The sequence below is a fragment of the Branchiostoma floridae genome, chromosome 15, assembly GCF_000003815.2.
Source record: "Branchiostoma floridae strain S238N-H82 chromosome 15, Bfl_VNyyK, whole genome shotgun sequence".
NCBI classification, from domain to species: domain Eukaryota; kingdom Metazoa; phylum Chordata; class Leptocardii; order Amphioxiformes; family Branchiostomatidae; genus Branchiostoma; species Branchiostoma floridae.
Genome location: NC_049993.1, coordinates 7,064,215 through 7,076,436, shown reverse-complemented (window position 1 = coordinate 7,076,436; position 12,222 = coordinate 7,064,215). Strand labels below are relative to the sequence as shown.

The 12,222-nt window shown below is 42.3% G+C and overlaps 1 protein-coding gene across 1 annotated transcript; it reads left to right on the top strand.

The window, feature by feature from the left end:
• Positions 1-1,971: 1,971 nt before the first annotated feature.
• On the top strand, positions 1,972-10,479 carry LOC118432266 (hemicentin-1-like). Its single transcript, XM_035843802.1, has 7 exons — positions 1,972-2,372; positions 3,389-3,736; positions 5,628-5,921; positions 7,048-7,388; positions 7,573-7,657; positions 8,600-8,926; positions 9,345-10,479. Exons 1-7 carry the CDS (start codon positions 2,297-2,299, stop codon positions 9,707-9,709), a joined length of 1,836 nt encoding a protein of 611 aa, XP_035699695.1. The 5' UTR covers positions 1,972-2,296; the 3' UTR covers positions 9,710-10,479.
• The last annotated feature ends 1,743 nt before the right edge of the window (positions 10,480-12,222 follow it).

Below are 12,222 nucleotides of genomic sequence, written 5' to 3'. Positions count from 1 at the left end.
CTACCGGGTTCATGTTACCTGTGGAAGAATATTAAAATGACTGTGATATAGATTTACTCTGGGGATTTCTCTTTGGCGCCACCATGAAATAATGTTCATATCTTATATCCTTGTCTGTTCTAAACGCCCTGCACAAAAAGACGTGTGTGGCCTATCCATCGGTGTTTCTTATCGATTCTCTGTTTGTACTAATGGCCTTACCATGCCCTGGTGGAACATCCAAGCTGATAGGCGCCCCGATCAACTATTCCCTGTACTTTGGGGAACAACCTTAACCTTGAAACGTAGCATTCAGCCAACCAACTTTCTTGTTATCATTTTCAGTTCATAAAGGAATTGATTCTCATTAAACTGTGTGTATGTTAGTGAAGGGGTTCGAAGAAACATTGGGGGATTTTGAGTTCAATAAATCAAAATGGCGCCAAGGTCACAAGCTACAAGTATAATCCATTGGGTACGGCAACCATTGTGATCATCGCAATTTCACGATGATTTAGACTTCTCCGTGGGAGTTCGTATCTGACATACGATCTAACAAGACTGCATAACAAGCCACCATATGAGCCCCTTTACCGTTCTTGCTCTAAAGGGCCGGGCGTCTTACTCTGGCTCCCAAACGACAGTTGCTGTCTTATTCCATGTCTCATTCATATTTATCGGTTGCACGACTGCCAAAATCGGTCTCAAAATGCGTTCTTTTTACTGTAAATCCAACACAAATTATAAGTTGCAACATTGAAAATTCTTTATGTATAAATGCTGACATGGAAATCATATCAGTAATCACTAGGTGTAGTCACGATCAGAAAGTACAGAAGTGACAGAGCTGAGTATTCGTCACCTTGAGCATAACTGACATTCGAATAAATTTGTAATAATTAATACTACATAGAACGACGTGTATCATCCGTACCGCAAAGCTACACATTATATTTTCTTAGTCCATGTCTTCTTCACAATTATAGGTTGCCAGACTGACAATGGTGGTCTCAAAATCCATTATTTTTCCTGTAGATCCAACACAAATTGTAACTTGCAACATTGTATAATTTTTTCATGTAGAAAATGCTGACATGTTAATCATCAGAAAGTGCAACAGTGACATCGAAATAATATCACTCAATGCTGGATATTTGTTGCTTTGAATTAAACTGACATTCAGATAAATTTCTAAGAATTAATACTACAAAGAACGACGTGTATCATCCGTACCGCAAAGCTACGCTGTACATTATATTCTCTAGGAATTCCCTGTCTAGTCGCTTTGGAAAATCTCCCACATAATTCCTAGGGAGAGACGTCGCGACATATGAAAATGGTAAGATCGATCAAATAATTACAAATGCCACATTCAAAACGCTCTGCGATTGCTCTGAAAATACGTTTGTCATAAATGACAAAAATTGCTTAATTGGTTATTACCCTAATGATTACAGCAACAAAGTTTTGTAAATTCAGCGGAATTGAATCTGACTTTTACCGAATATAATTATGCGCAGCATCTGATAAATAATTCAGTATCCAATTCAACTATATCAGAATCTTCGACGGTATAAAACTTTCTAATAGATTCATTAATAAGCACCTGACATTGCCGGCTTAGAGATTACATTTTAGATATTGAAATATTAATCAAAGAGGGGTCTAGACAAATCTTCCTCACAGAAGGATTACAGTAAGCAAACTTCTAAGCTTAAGAAGTTTTGAAAAATCGTCACGACTCTTTCACTTTCGCTACGCGAATAGGAAGGACACTTTGGCAGGAGGGACTAGATTTATCCCCACTTTAAGCCTACTGTTACCTTAATTGTGCTATACATCCATCATTTATAGGCCTAGGGAAATACAAATTACATTAAGTCGTTTGACACAATTTCTTTATTCCCACTACTCCATGATCTATGCCAGGCAGATAGATGGTGATTGCTTATTAAGCGTCCGTGAAAATATTACACCTAGCAGTGGACGCCACGGTACATTCATCATCTGCTGTAAAATCCACTGTAGACTGTGGCAGATATTGGGTGATTTACTCCTACGCTAACTCTGACTGATCAAGGCGAGAGTTGGTTAACGCATCGCGATGATTCCGGTTCCTCTGCACAGGACGATGACGTGATAGTCAAGGAGACTTACACAGCTTGGAGGTTTATTTAGTAGTAAATGTGAACACGAAGATCTATACGAGATATGCCATCCTGTGAATTATGTCTCATGCAGTTCTTTCGTTTTGTTTTATTCTTACAGCGCTAGAGTTAACATTTAGGATCACTGCGGCAAACTGACAGCATCTCCAATGACTCCAACGACGGTGGCATCTTTCATCATGTGTTTGCTCTCAGTCACGACGTTCTTCCAATGGAAGTCAAAAGGTAAGTAAATCCATCTTAAGTGTGCCAGAGGAATGGGAACTGACATTATTCTGGCAACAATGTGTCCTTGACAGTGTGGTTTGCTTGTGTACTAAAGCATTTATGTCTGGATCACGTATCACTCATCACAGAAGGTGACGGACCATTTTGTAACTAGCACGCCCACTAGATGGAAATTTCTAACTATGCACACGCACTATAGTTGACATTATTACTTTTCGTTCGAATGGTTGCCTCTGACTCTTGCTGATGAAGAATATCATCATAGTTGAGTACAGATTGAAAACTAAAGAGTGGGTACAGGAACGAACGCGATTTACAGGTGTAAAACGTAGTGAAAAAAATCTGGATACTTTTCAAGTGACAACTTCTAAAGTGTATACGCAATCAGTGATCCCGGAAGGAAAGTTTTCACGGAAACAAGATTGCACATTGAAGTTTCATAAGCTTGTTGAAAAGATAGTGTGGGCTGTACGTGGGCAGCCAGCAAAGCGTACCCAAATGCATTCTATAGTTACAGGGGCGACCTCTGCACGAATATTGCATTAAAGCATTGAATAGAATCCTGTCTGAATAGATCGCCAGACTTTTTCGTGGCAGATAATGCTTTAAGCTATAATGGGCAGACAAGATTCGCATCTGAAATGTGGTGCAATAGTGATACGTAGAGTATCAAGTGTGTAGATTAAGTATGCCATTACTGTAATTGGGTCACAAGTCAGAATCCCCAGGGTTTTTGTTCAATTTTGTTACTATACGTTTTTTTCTGATATATGACTTCAGTGAGATAGTGAGGGCATGGTGCTTTTGTAAAGTGGGTGATAAACGTAGGAAGTAAAAGAAGCATAGGGGAAATCCAGGATTTCTTAGTCTAACTTTCAATCTTTTTGTTTGGCTAATGACTTGACATATTAGTTGCACGCAGTCTTTGCTAAGACAACCAAATTTTCCACACTCATCCACTCTATGTCACCTGCATTGATAACGTTTTAATCTACTTGCATTTTTTGCCATAGCCGTTGCCACCGTGCCCACAGTGACTACCAACCTCAGCTCGGTGACTGCAATGGAAGGGGAAACAGTAGTCCTCCCGGCTGACTTCAGCCCGGACTACACGGTGTTCGCTCAGACGTGGAACAAGCTGGTGGGTGGGATGAGAGGAGTAAGGACAGCTGTGTACATGTATGCCTCCACGACCAAGACATCCATGTCGCTGGGACCTCTGAAAGGCCGCGCCATCTTGGATTCAGACGGTTCTCTGAGGATCATGGCCGCCCGGAAGTCTGACGGGGGTCTGTACGTGCTGAGTAGTGTACTGGATGTGGTGGGACAGGAGGATCACTACGTACAACTCACCATACTGGGTATGTAACATGCCCTTTGTCATTACCTTTGTGATCCTTTGTCCTCCTTATGAGAAAGGAGGCTATGTGAAACGAGTAGAGGTACGCACTGGTCCAGAATATCCAAATCCAAACCTACTTGATACCGTTAGAATAAAATTGATAATATATTGTTAAATGATTTCACCTGTTAAGGGCTAAGTACCAGTACAAGTCTCCCTCAGTACCTGCCCGTACACGTGCAAGTATGATATATGATAAATAACAAAGTCCCAGGGATAGCAAAAATGACAATATTTCCAATAGCAGCACAAAGGTTAACATAGAGGGCTGCATCTGTTTGTTGTAGGTGATACCCAGTACATCTGATGCTCAACATACTACAGTGTCGTTTGCTGGTACATTGTTGTTCGGGGAGTCATGTCAACAGGAACATACCATGACACTAAAATGCTGATGTTCTAAATTGTGCTAACAAGTACGCTAAGTTTGTCATTGTCAACATCATAATCGCTGATTTTCATAATTGAGAGTCATCCAGCAATAACGAGTTAGCACCCATGATTGGGGGGTATAGAGCAATGACTTTTAGGTTAAAATGATACCCTGCGTTTTTATGTTGTGTATCAGGGGCTCACAAGGTCATAACCTTTGACCTTATACAGCGGCGCCAAACATGAACACTTGAAAAAAAGGGTAATGCACTTAAGGATTTCCCACCATCACAAATTTGAAGACAACACTTTAGACCTTTGATAAGATTACTAGTTTTGAACTTCGTAATCTTGATCATGGAAAGCATTTTCAAGTCCATGTATAGTGTGTAACCGGGGTGTATAGTCCTATTAAAGTGGGGAGGGGCATAGTTTTATCGACATTCTTCAGTATTACAAATTTAGACATACTGAGAAATGATGGCATAATGCAACTAAAACTAGCTCTAACCACACCATCTCATACCTCACTTTGCCAAACACACTTAACGTTACACAGTCCATGGAGAAAGCTAAACAGACTTACTGTGAGTTGTAAAATTCCCGCCGCTGGCAGGTCATGCCACATCTGACCCCTATCTATAGAGGTCACAGGTACCAGACCTGATTACTCCAATTTGTCGAAACATGATTGCCTGAAACCACGTTCTTTCTTTACGTTTGCTGTGAAATTTCTCAATAGTAGCCACTTCTATCTGTTCCTATTTGGAGTCTACGTCAACAAGTACTGACCCAGCAAAACTTTCGCACAAAAATACAGGCACTCGAATCGCCGTTCAAATTTTTACAGATGGACCTTCGTTGAACCCGAACATGACAAATTGCGACCGTTACGGCAAGGCGCTAATAGGGACGTATAGCGTGAAGAAGGGCACTCTTGAGAATCAATACAACTCCCTGGACATGGTGACCCGCGGAGCAAACCTGCCGCCGGTAATGCTTAGACAGATTGCCGCCGGGTCCTCGTGTCACATGTTCTCATTAAAAGGTGTCGGCAGCAACAGGGTCTGTTAACCCTTGCAGCATTATTCTATCTCGGCATTTACAAGAATCTCGCTGTGAGGTAATCTTGTAAACACATGCCGGCAGTTGCTGTGAGCATAGCCGTGGAGACTCCAGGCCTCTTTTGCTTACAGCATCATGTACAGTGTAGTTCTAATTATGTACAAGTAATAAAAGCCCAGCTGGAGTCGTAAAAACTGCTAATTCAAAAGGCAAAAATGTGTATCTCTAGCTCTCTGCGTGCAGGGGACACAAACCTACATGCCAAATGACTAGCGAAGAGCCGCGGTCTGAACCTAGTAGATATTGTCGCAATTTGAAAAGATGTGTCTATGATATTTGTTTTGTACCATGATTTCTTCTGACAAGGTACTATAACAAATACAATATATACATATTGATCCTGTGTGCTTCAGTTGTCCCTATAGTCCAGATCACTACTAAGAAACCAGTGGTCGCAAAGGAAGACACGTCCGTCATCTTGAACTGCACCGTCAACTACACCAGCGCCCTCACCTCTCCGCCATATTGGGAAAGCGACCAGCTGCAGGACGTCTCCCCCCACATCCTGGGTAACATGGAATCAGACGATAACTACTCGCCATGGCTGTTCCTCCCTAAAGTCTCGCGAGAGCAGACGGGAAACTACTCCTGTGTGGCCGAGCACCTAATGGGAAAGACGTCTGACAGCATCTATGTAGGAGTTATCTGTGAGTACTATGTTAGGGCGCGGTCACATAGGTCGTGCGATCGTCGTACGATTTTGATGCCACAGCATTTTCAAGCAGGCCATGACAGAGCCAACTACCGACATGGATCCAAAAGATCATTTGTTTGAACTTTGCAGGAGAGGAACATTTTTGTGCTCCAAAATGGCCGAAGTTAGCTATCGTACGACGATCAGATGACCTTTATGACCGCGCCCCTAGGCGAAATTCGAAGTAGGCCTTTATTATCCAGCAGTCATTCGTGGATATCTTATGGTTGTCATTATGGTATATAAAATTGGGAGTAACCTAAATGCAAAGATGATTTAAATCTACAGACTTAAACGTTTTGTTAACGATGAGCACTATGAACAGGAATCTCCCAAAAGCGACACAATTTTATCTGAGCAGAAAAGTTTACAGTGCGAAAAATCCGTATTCAGTTTGTGTGCATCAGACAGAAACGCATCTAATGGGATCGGTACTCTCACGTCATGCCACATACAGTAATACGTTCTGAGTGCGGTCCACCCAAACTTTGTAAGCCACTCCGTCGCCAACCAAGTTTGTCAGCACTCAGCCAAAATCTCCTCCTGAGTAGCGGAAGGAATGAGAAATGTGACAGCTGAGTGCTTCTTCTGTGATAAGATTCTGTCTGTAACGCTCCAGGGCGCCGGCATAACATGTTCCCGAAAGGTAAAATGGAAAGTAGCTTTTTCATAGGTTGGGAATGAATGATTCAAACGCAATGATAGAAATTCAGGATTGAATTGAATTGAAGTGAAATTGTAAATCTTAAATAATTACGAGGAAGCCCATAGGAGTTTGTGTGCTCAAAGTACACGTCTTTTTATAAGGTTTTGCGTAACGTTCGATTTTCATCACCTCAAAACCATTGGCATTTAATGAAACCACACACATTACTGTAGCTATTGAGACACTGAATATGTTACAATGTGGATTTGCAGGTTATAACGTTAGTTTGTAACAAGTGGTCTATCATACATAGCAGGTTATAACGTTAGTTTGTAACAACAAGTGGTGTATCATGCATAGCATAAAATTTGAGCAACCTGCAGGAAAATCAAAGCTTAACACCACCCTATCACTGGACTGTCTCTTTTTACAGATCCGGCAAAAATTCTTAAGATTGTTGAAGACAGCAGCGACGACAACAACGTCGTGCTCCACTGCATCGCTGAAGGGAACCCAGCTCCTCGAGTGGCCTGGTACCGAGGCTACAGTCTCAAACCCATGCTCACAATGACGGGTACAGACACCTTCCAGCGCCTGGGGCTGGTGCTATCCAAACACAACAACAGGACCAGCGGGCAGTACCGGTGCCAGGCTTCAAACAAGCTCGCGGACGACGCCAAGTCAGTTTACGTCTCTATTTATCAGAGGGCCGTCACGATAGTGGAGGCAGCCGAAAGCAATGGTAATTTTATTCAAAGTACTCAAAGTACTCTGGTAACTTCCCAGCAAACTACATCAACTGACATCATTCCAAAACTTAATAACTTAAACTTGATCACATTTAATCACTATGAATAAAACGAAGTTGAAGACTTGGACACGTGTTCTAATTATAAAGAGCAACCAGTAACAAGACAAAATCTAACCATACACAATCATGTTTACAATACGATCACAGTATCAGCTCGCTAACGACGCCAAATCAGTTTACGTCTCTATTTATCAGAGGGCCGTCACGATAGTGGAGGCAGCCGAAAGCAATGGTTATTTTTATCGTATCGTATTCCAAATACTTTTGTAACTTCTCAGCACACCAGCTACATCAAAAATCATTCCGAAATTCTAAACTTGAGCGCCGTCACGATAGTGGAAGCAGCCGAAAGCACTGGATCTTTTACTTATTCCTATTTACCTTATTCCAAGTATTTTTGTAGCATACCATCACACCAGCTACATCTCCGAAATGTGACAGCGAAGTGCTTTTTGTGTGATAAGAATCTGTCTGTAGCTGTAACGCTTCAAAACCTGATCACATTCAGTCACCATTGATGAACTGAAATTGAAGATTTTAGACACGTGTCGTGATGATAAGGAATAATCAGTAACAAGACAATATCTAACCATACACAATCGCGTTTACAGTCAATTCACAGTATTAGTATGTACTGTAAAGGGCACTGCGTACTTGTCACAATGTCGAACGTCAGACAATTACACGCTAGATATAAGAAAAGCTACCAGAACTAATCAGAACATCTTGGCATTTGAAAACCTCGGAGGAGATACCAAGAGGAAAGCCACCGTGGTAAAATACTGCGGGATAGTGTTGGCAGGGGATTGTCTGATGTATGACATACATGGAGTACCCAGTGAGCAATCCGTAATGTACTGACAAGTTGACAGAACAAAGAAACTTGGGGATGTGCCAGCTTGAGCAGGTGTGTTCGTGGTCTGGCCCCTAGGTGGAATAGTAGCTTTATTCCCCAAGGGTACAAATATGAAGACATCTGGAATCAAAACATCATCGGAACATCAAAGAGGCACAAGACAATGATTGAAAGCCTCAGAAAGTAGACTCTCATATTGCCACGTCGGCAGAAAATCTCATTTTCTTTCACACATCTCTACAGCCTTAGGAGTGTCTGGTGATTGATTGGTTCGTTTTGGTGTACTTTCTTCTAATTTCCGCTACTATGCCCTCGCAGGGATCATCCGTGTACAGGAAGGAAGTCTGTTCCAAGTCATCACGACAGCTGGCATCGCTGCAGCTTCTTTATGCCTCCTCTTGGTCGTACTTCTTGCTGGCTTCATCTTCTGTCGGAAAAGGCCTGGAGTGTACGGCCAACAGGAGTTTGAGTACATTGCTGCTCAAAGGGAGCAGGAGGAAAACATTCCCATGGAACAGTTCGAGAACGATACGTCACTTCCGGCTACTCCTGATTGGGAGGAGAATGACGAACACGCAGAGATGTGCCCTGCAGATCTCATGAATACCCCTCTGCCCACACAAAACGGCGTCACCTATCAGTACCGTAAGTTTCGTGATAAGAACTAGAATATAATTTCAGTGTGTATGCTTTACTTCGTCACACTTGTTTAATAAAGTTAAACAACAGCCAAACTTAAAGTTCAAAAACGTTGTACTTGAAGGCAAGCCAAGTGCAGCGCTTACTAAGATATACACTTGATATGGGGTCTCCCTGTTCTTTTGCATTCAGGTCAGATATCCAAAGAGCTTACCTTTGAAGTAGAGCTTGCCAAAAGAAGTAATTGACAGCGAACGAAAGCTACTTTCCTCACATAATTGGGAAAATTGACTGCCTGGCAGTAGATTGCTTCCTAACGGCCTTTCAGACAGTCGACACTATGGGCTTCACTTACCCTCCTAGGATGCCTTATGTATGACAAGTATTTCTTTATTAGGGTGACTGTAATTCGTGTCTTCCACAGGTACGTTCGTTGCCAGAGTCATCGTGCCCTACTACTCTCACCAGCCTGGCTTCTTGTCTTTGAAAATTAACGACTTTGTCGAGGTTATCGATCAGACGTCCTCGGGATGGCTGTACGGATCGATCGGGGACAGATCGGGCGTGTTTCCCGCCACGTGCGTGGAGCCCACGGGCAGGACTAGCGCCAACTGCAGGAGAAACGATCGAACCAAGTACGTGGAGAAGCAAGGTCACCAGCAGGCGTCACTCGTGGTCCGGATATCGCGACGATCGGCGAGTGATGACGTTAGGGCACTCCCGTGGCACACACGCAGCGTTGAGAAAACGGCAGAGGAAGAATCTTCAGACACGGAATTTTGTAGCTAGGCGGAGGGTAAATGTAGCAGAGCATTCGGAAAAATCCATCGGATGCAACTTGCCGGACCAAACGAACAATCACACAATAATTCTATAATTTCTAACGTTATATAGCACAACTATCGCACCATTGTCTTCTTTGTAACGTTCAAATGATATAAGTTGTGGGTTTACTTTTATCTTTGTAAACAACATGGTCTTGTAAGACGCTCCTTGTAGAACTTTTGGGGTAGCAGCAAGGTCTTTTTGGCGACTTAGTCTTCCTAATAAGTTAGCAAATGACAGTATGATCAGTAACACTACCGGAGGCCCAGCATGTCATATGATTTTCTGTACTTAATAAGCCTACTCTCACGAGAATAGAGTGTTGCATAGAAACGATGCCAAAAAAGCACTTTCTGCAACAAGAGACAGCTTGCCAAGTGTAAGTGTTTGTTGTGTGAATGTTGCTCTTTGACAAAAGATGTCAGTAGTGCCTGTAGTCAAAGTGATTCGTCGGTGTTTTGTTACATGCTAATTGGGGGAAATTTAATGTGGCGTCGTGTGTGGCGTAACTGGTAACGTGTTGGGCTCTGAACCTAGAGGTCCCGAGTTCGATACTCGCCGTGCACCAACGTTGTTCCCTTGGGAAATTAACTTAACACGACCTTCCAGGTGCAAAATGGGTACCTGACTTCGGTCGGGAAGGTAGAATGCTACCTTTACCTTTTGTCTGTACTTTATACGTGGCACTATTAAAATAAGTCACTAACTTGAGTGCAGTGCCACGTTGCCCCCCTCTGTCCTAAAATCAAAATAATAATTGTGAAAAAGAAACTTAATAAAAGGTAACTGTATAGTTTGTGTTGTGTTCATTTAAGTGTTGTTGACTTTTGATATCATTTGGGTATCTTTTCGACGACGCACTAGTTTTATTTCTTAAGCAAAGTGATTAATGGATTCAGGGGAAGTTATTCACGATTAATCGGTTTGCTCATGGTGATATCAATCGGTCACCAACAACAACTACGATCATTTTAAAGCATTAAATCTACACAAAATTATCCATAAGAAATACAGTAGAAAGTTAAGAAAAATGTCTCAAATTACGGAACAGTAATATGCATTAAAAATTAATCACCAACCAAGCATTTTAAGAAAAATCCTTAAATTCTGGAACGGTGGTTTATTAGCAAACACAACACGCGCGGTCCGTTGAGCACATGCATTCACTACTTGTCCAGAGGAAGACCTTTCCTGTACCTTCCCCTGTTAAATAATCACCCGTCTCCAGCACCTGCCTTATCGCGGAAATAAATCTTACTGTGGAGGCGACCTCTTGTCCAACACGACTTCAAATCAAACGCCTCCCGCTGTTAAGCGGGGCTGGCTTATCTACATGGACGACAGGGTCAATGAGCACCAACATTTATTTTGTATCATCCCTGCAGCCGGGCGTCAGATTCCGTCGTCAGGTCGCGGCTAAGACGATAGCGAGCAGATCTATACATGTTCAGATAGTACCCATACACTGACCTCACCAACTCTTCATCCCACCATGAATCTTAAACGTCCATCTCGCACAAAGCCTCAGTGCTGGAGAGGAGAAAGCCGTGTATCTTAGCGGATGATGGTCCCGCCTCCCTATTATCGCCAGCTATGGGGTGACCTGTTGAGTGTGCGCGGTTATGGAATGGGGCGAGCAATTCTGTAGAGATTTACTTAAGATCTGATGAAAGGACGTATTTGCCAAATGGTGTTGTGAAGTTATGTTGTATGAATAGCTTTGATCCTTGGTACGGGTTAGAATGATTTGGTTCAGCGACATCTACCAGAGCATTTGTCATTTATGTTACGAAAGCCGTCTGCAGAATGTAAAGTAGATCGTGCATTCACTGATTCATTACTTGCTGAAGTGAACTCTGACAAGCGACAGTTAGTAAGAGTAGAGTTATTTAGCATCACAAAATGTTAGATGCAACAAATTGAAAGAAATGACATGTTTCCACAAACGGGAAGGTTCTGAATTCTTCTACCTTGGCCGTGACAGTTCTTGGAAAGGTGTAGTTTAAGCTAGTTACTGTACACATTGCCAGATGAAACAAACCCAAGGAATAAGATGAGGGGCCTAAGATATTTCGACATGTTTGGGTAATCAGGTTTGAGACCTTTGACCTGTGTGTGACAGCGGTCAGATGTGACTAACTTTCCAGGCTTGGCGGGAATTTTCCCTGTCACAAGTTTCAGATGTCCGTTTATAGGCTTAAACTCTTGACTATGTAAGTATAGATTTGGCAAGGTAAAGTTTATGAAGATTTGGTTAGAGCTAATTTGATTATATCATATCATAACCCTCATTTGTATATGTCTAACACTCCAAATTTCTGTAGACTGCAGTACTGTCGACAGTTGCCGGGGAGACTGTACCCCCCTCCTAAGTAGGTTTCACATCGCGTCAGCACTTGAAAAAATGTTTTCTGTTGTAGATGTTTCAACTGCTCAACTTCATAGTTCCTCTAAGATTGAAGATCCACCTTTGTTAG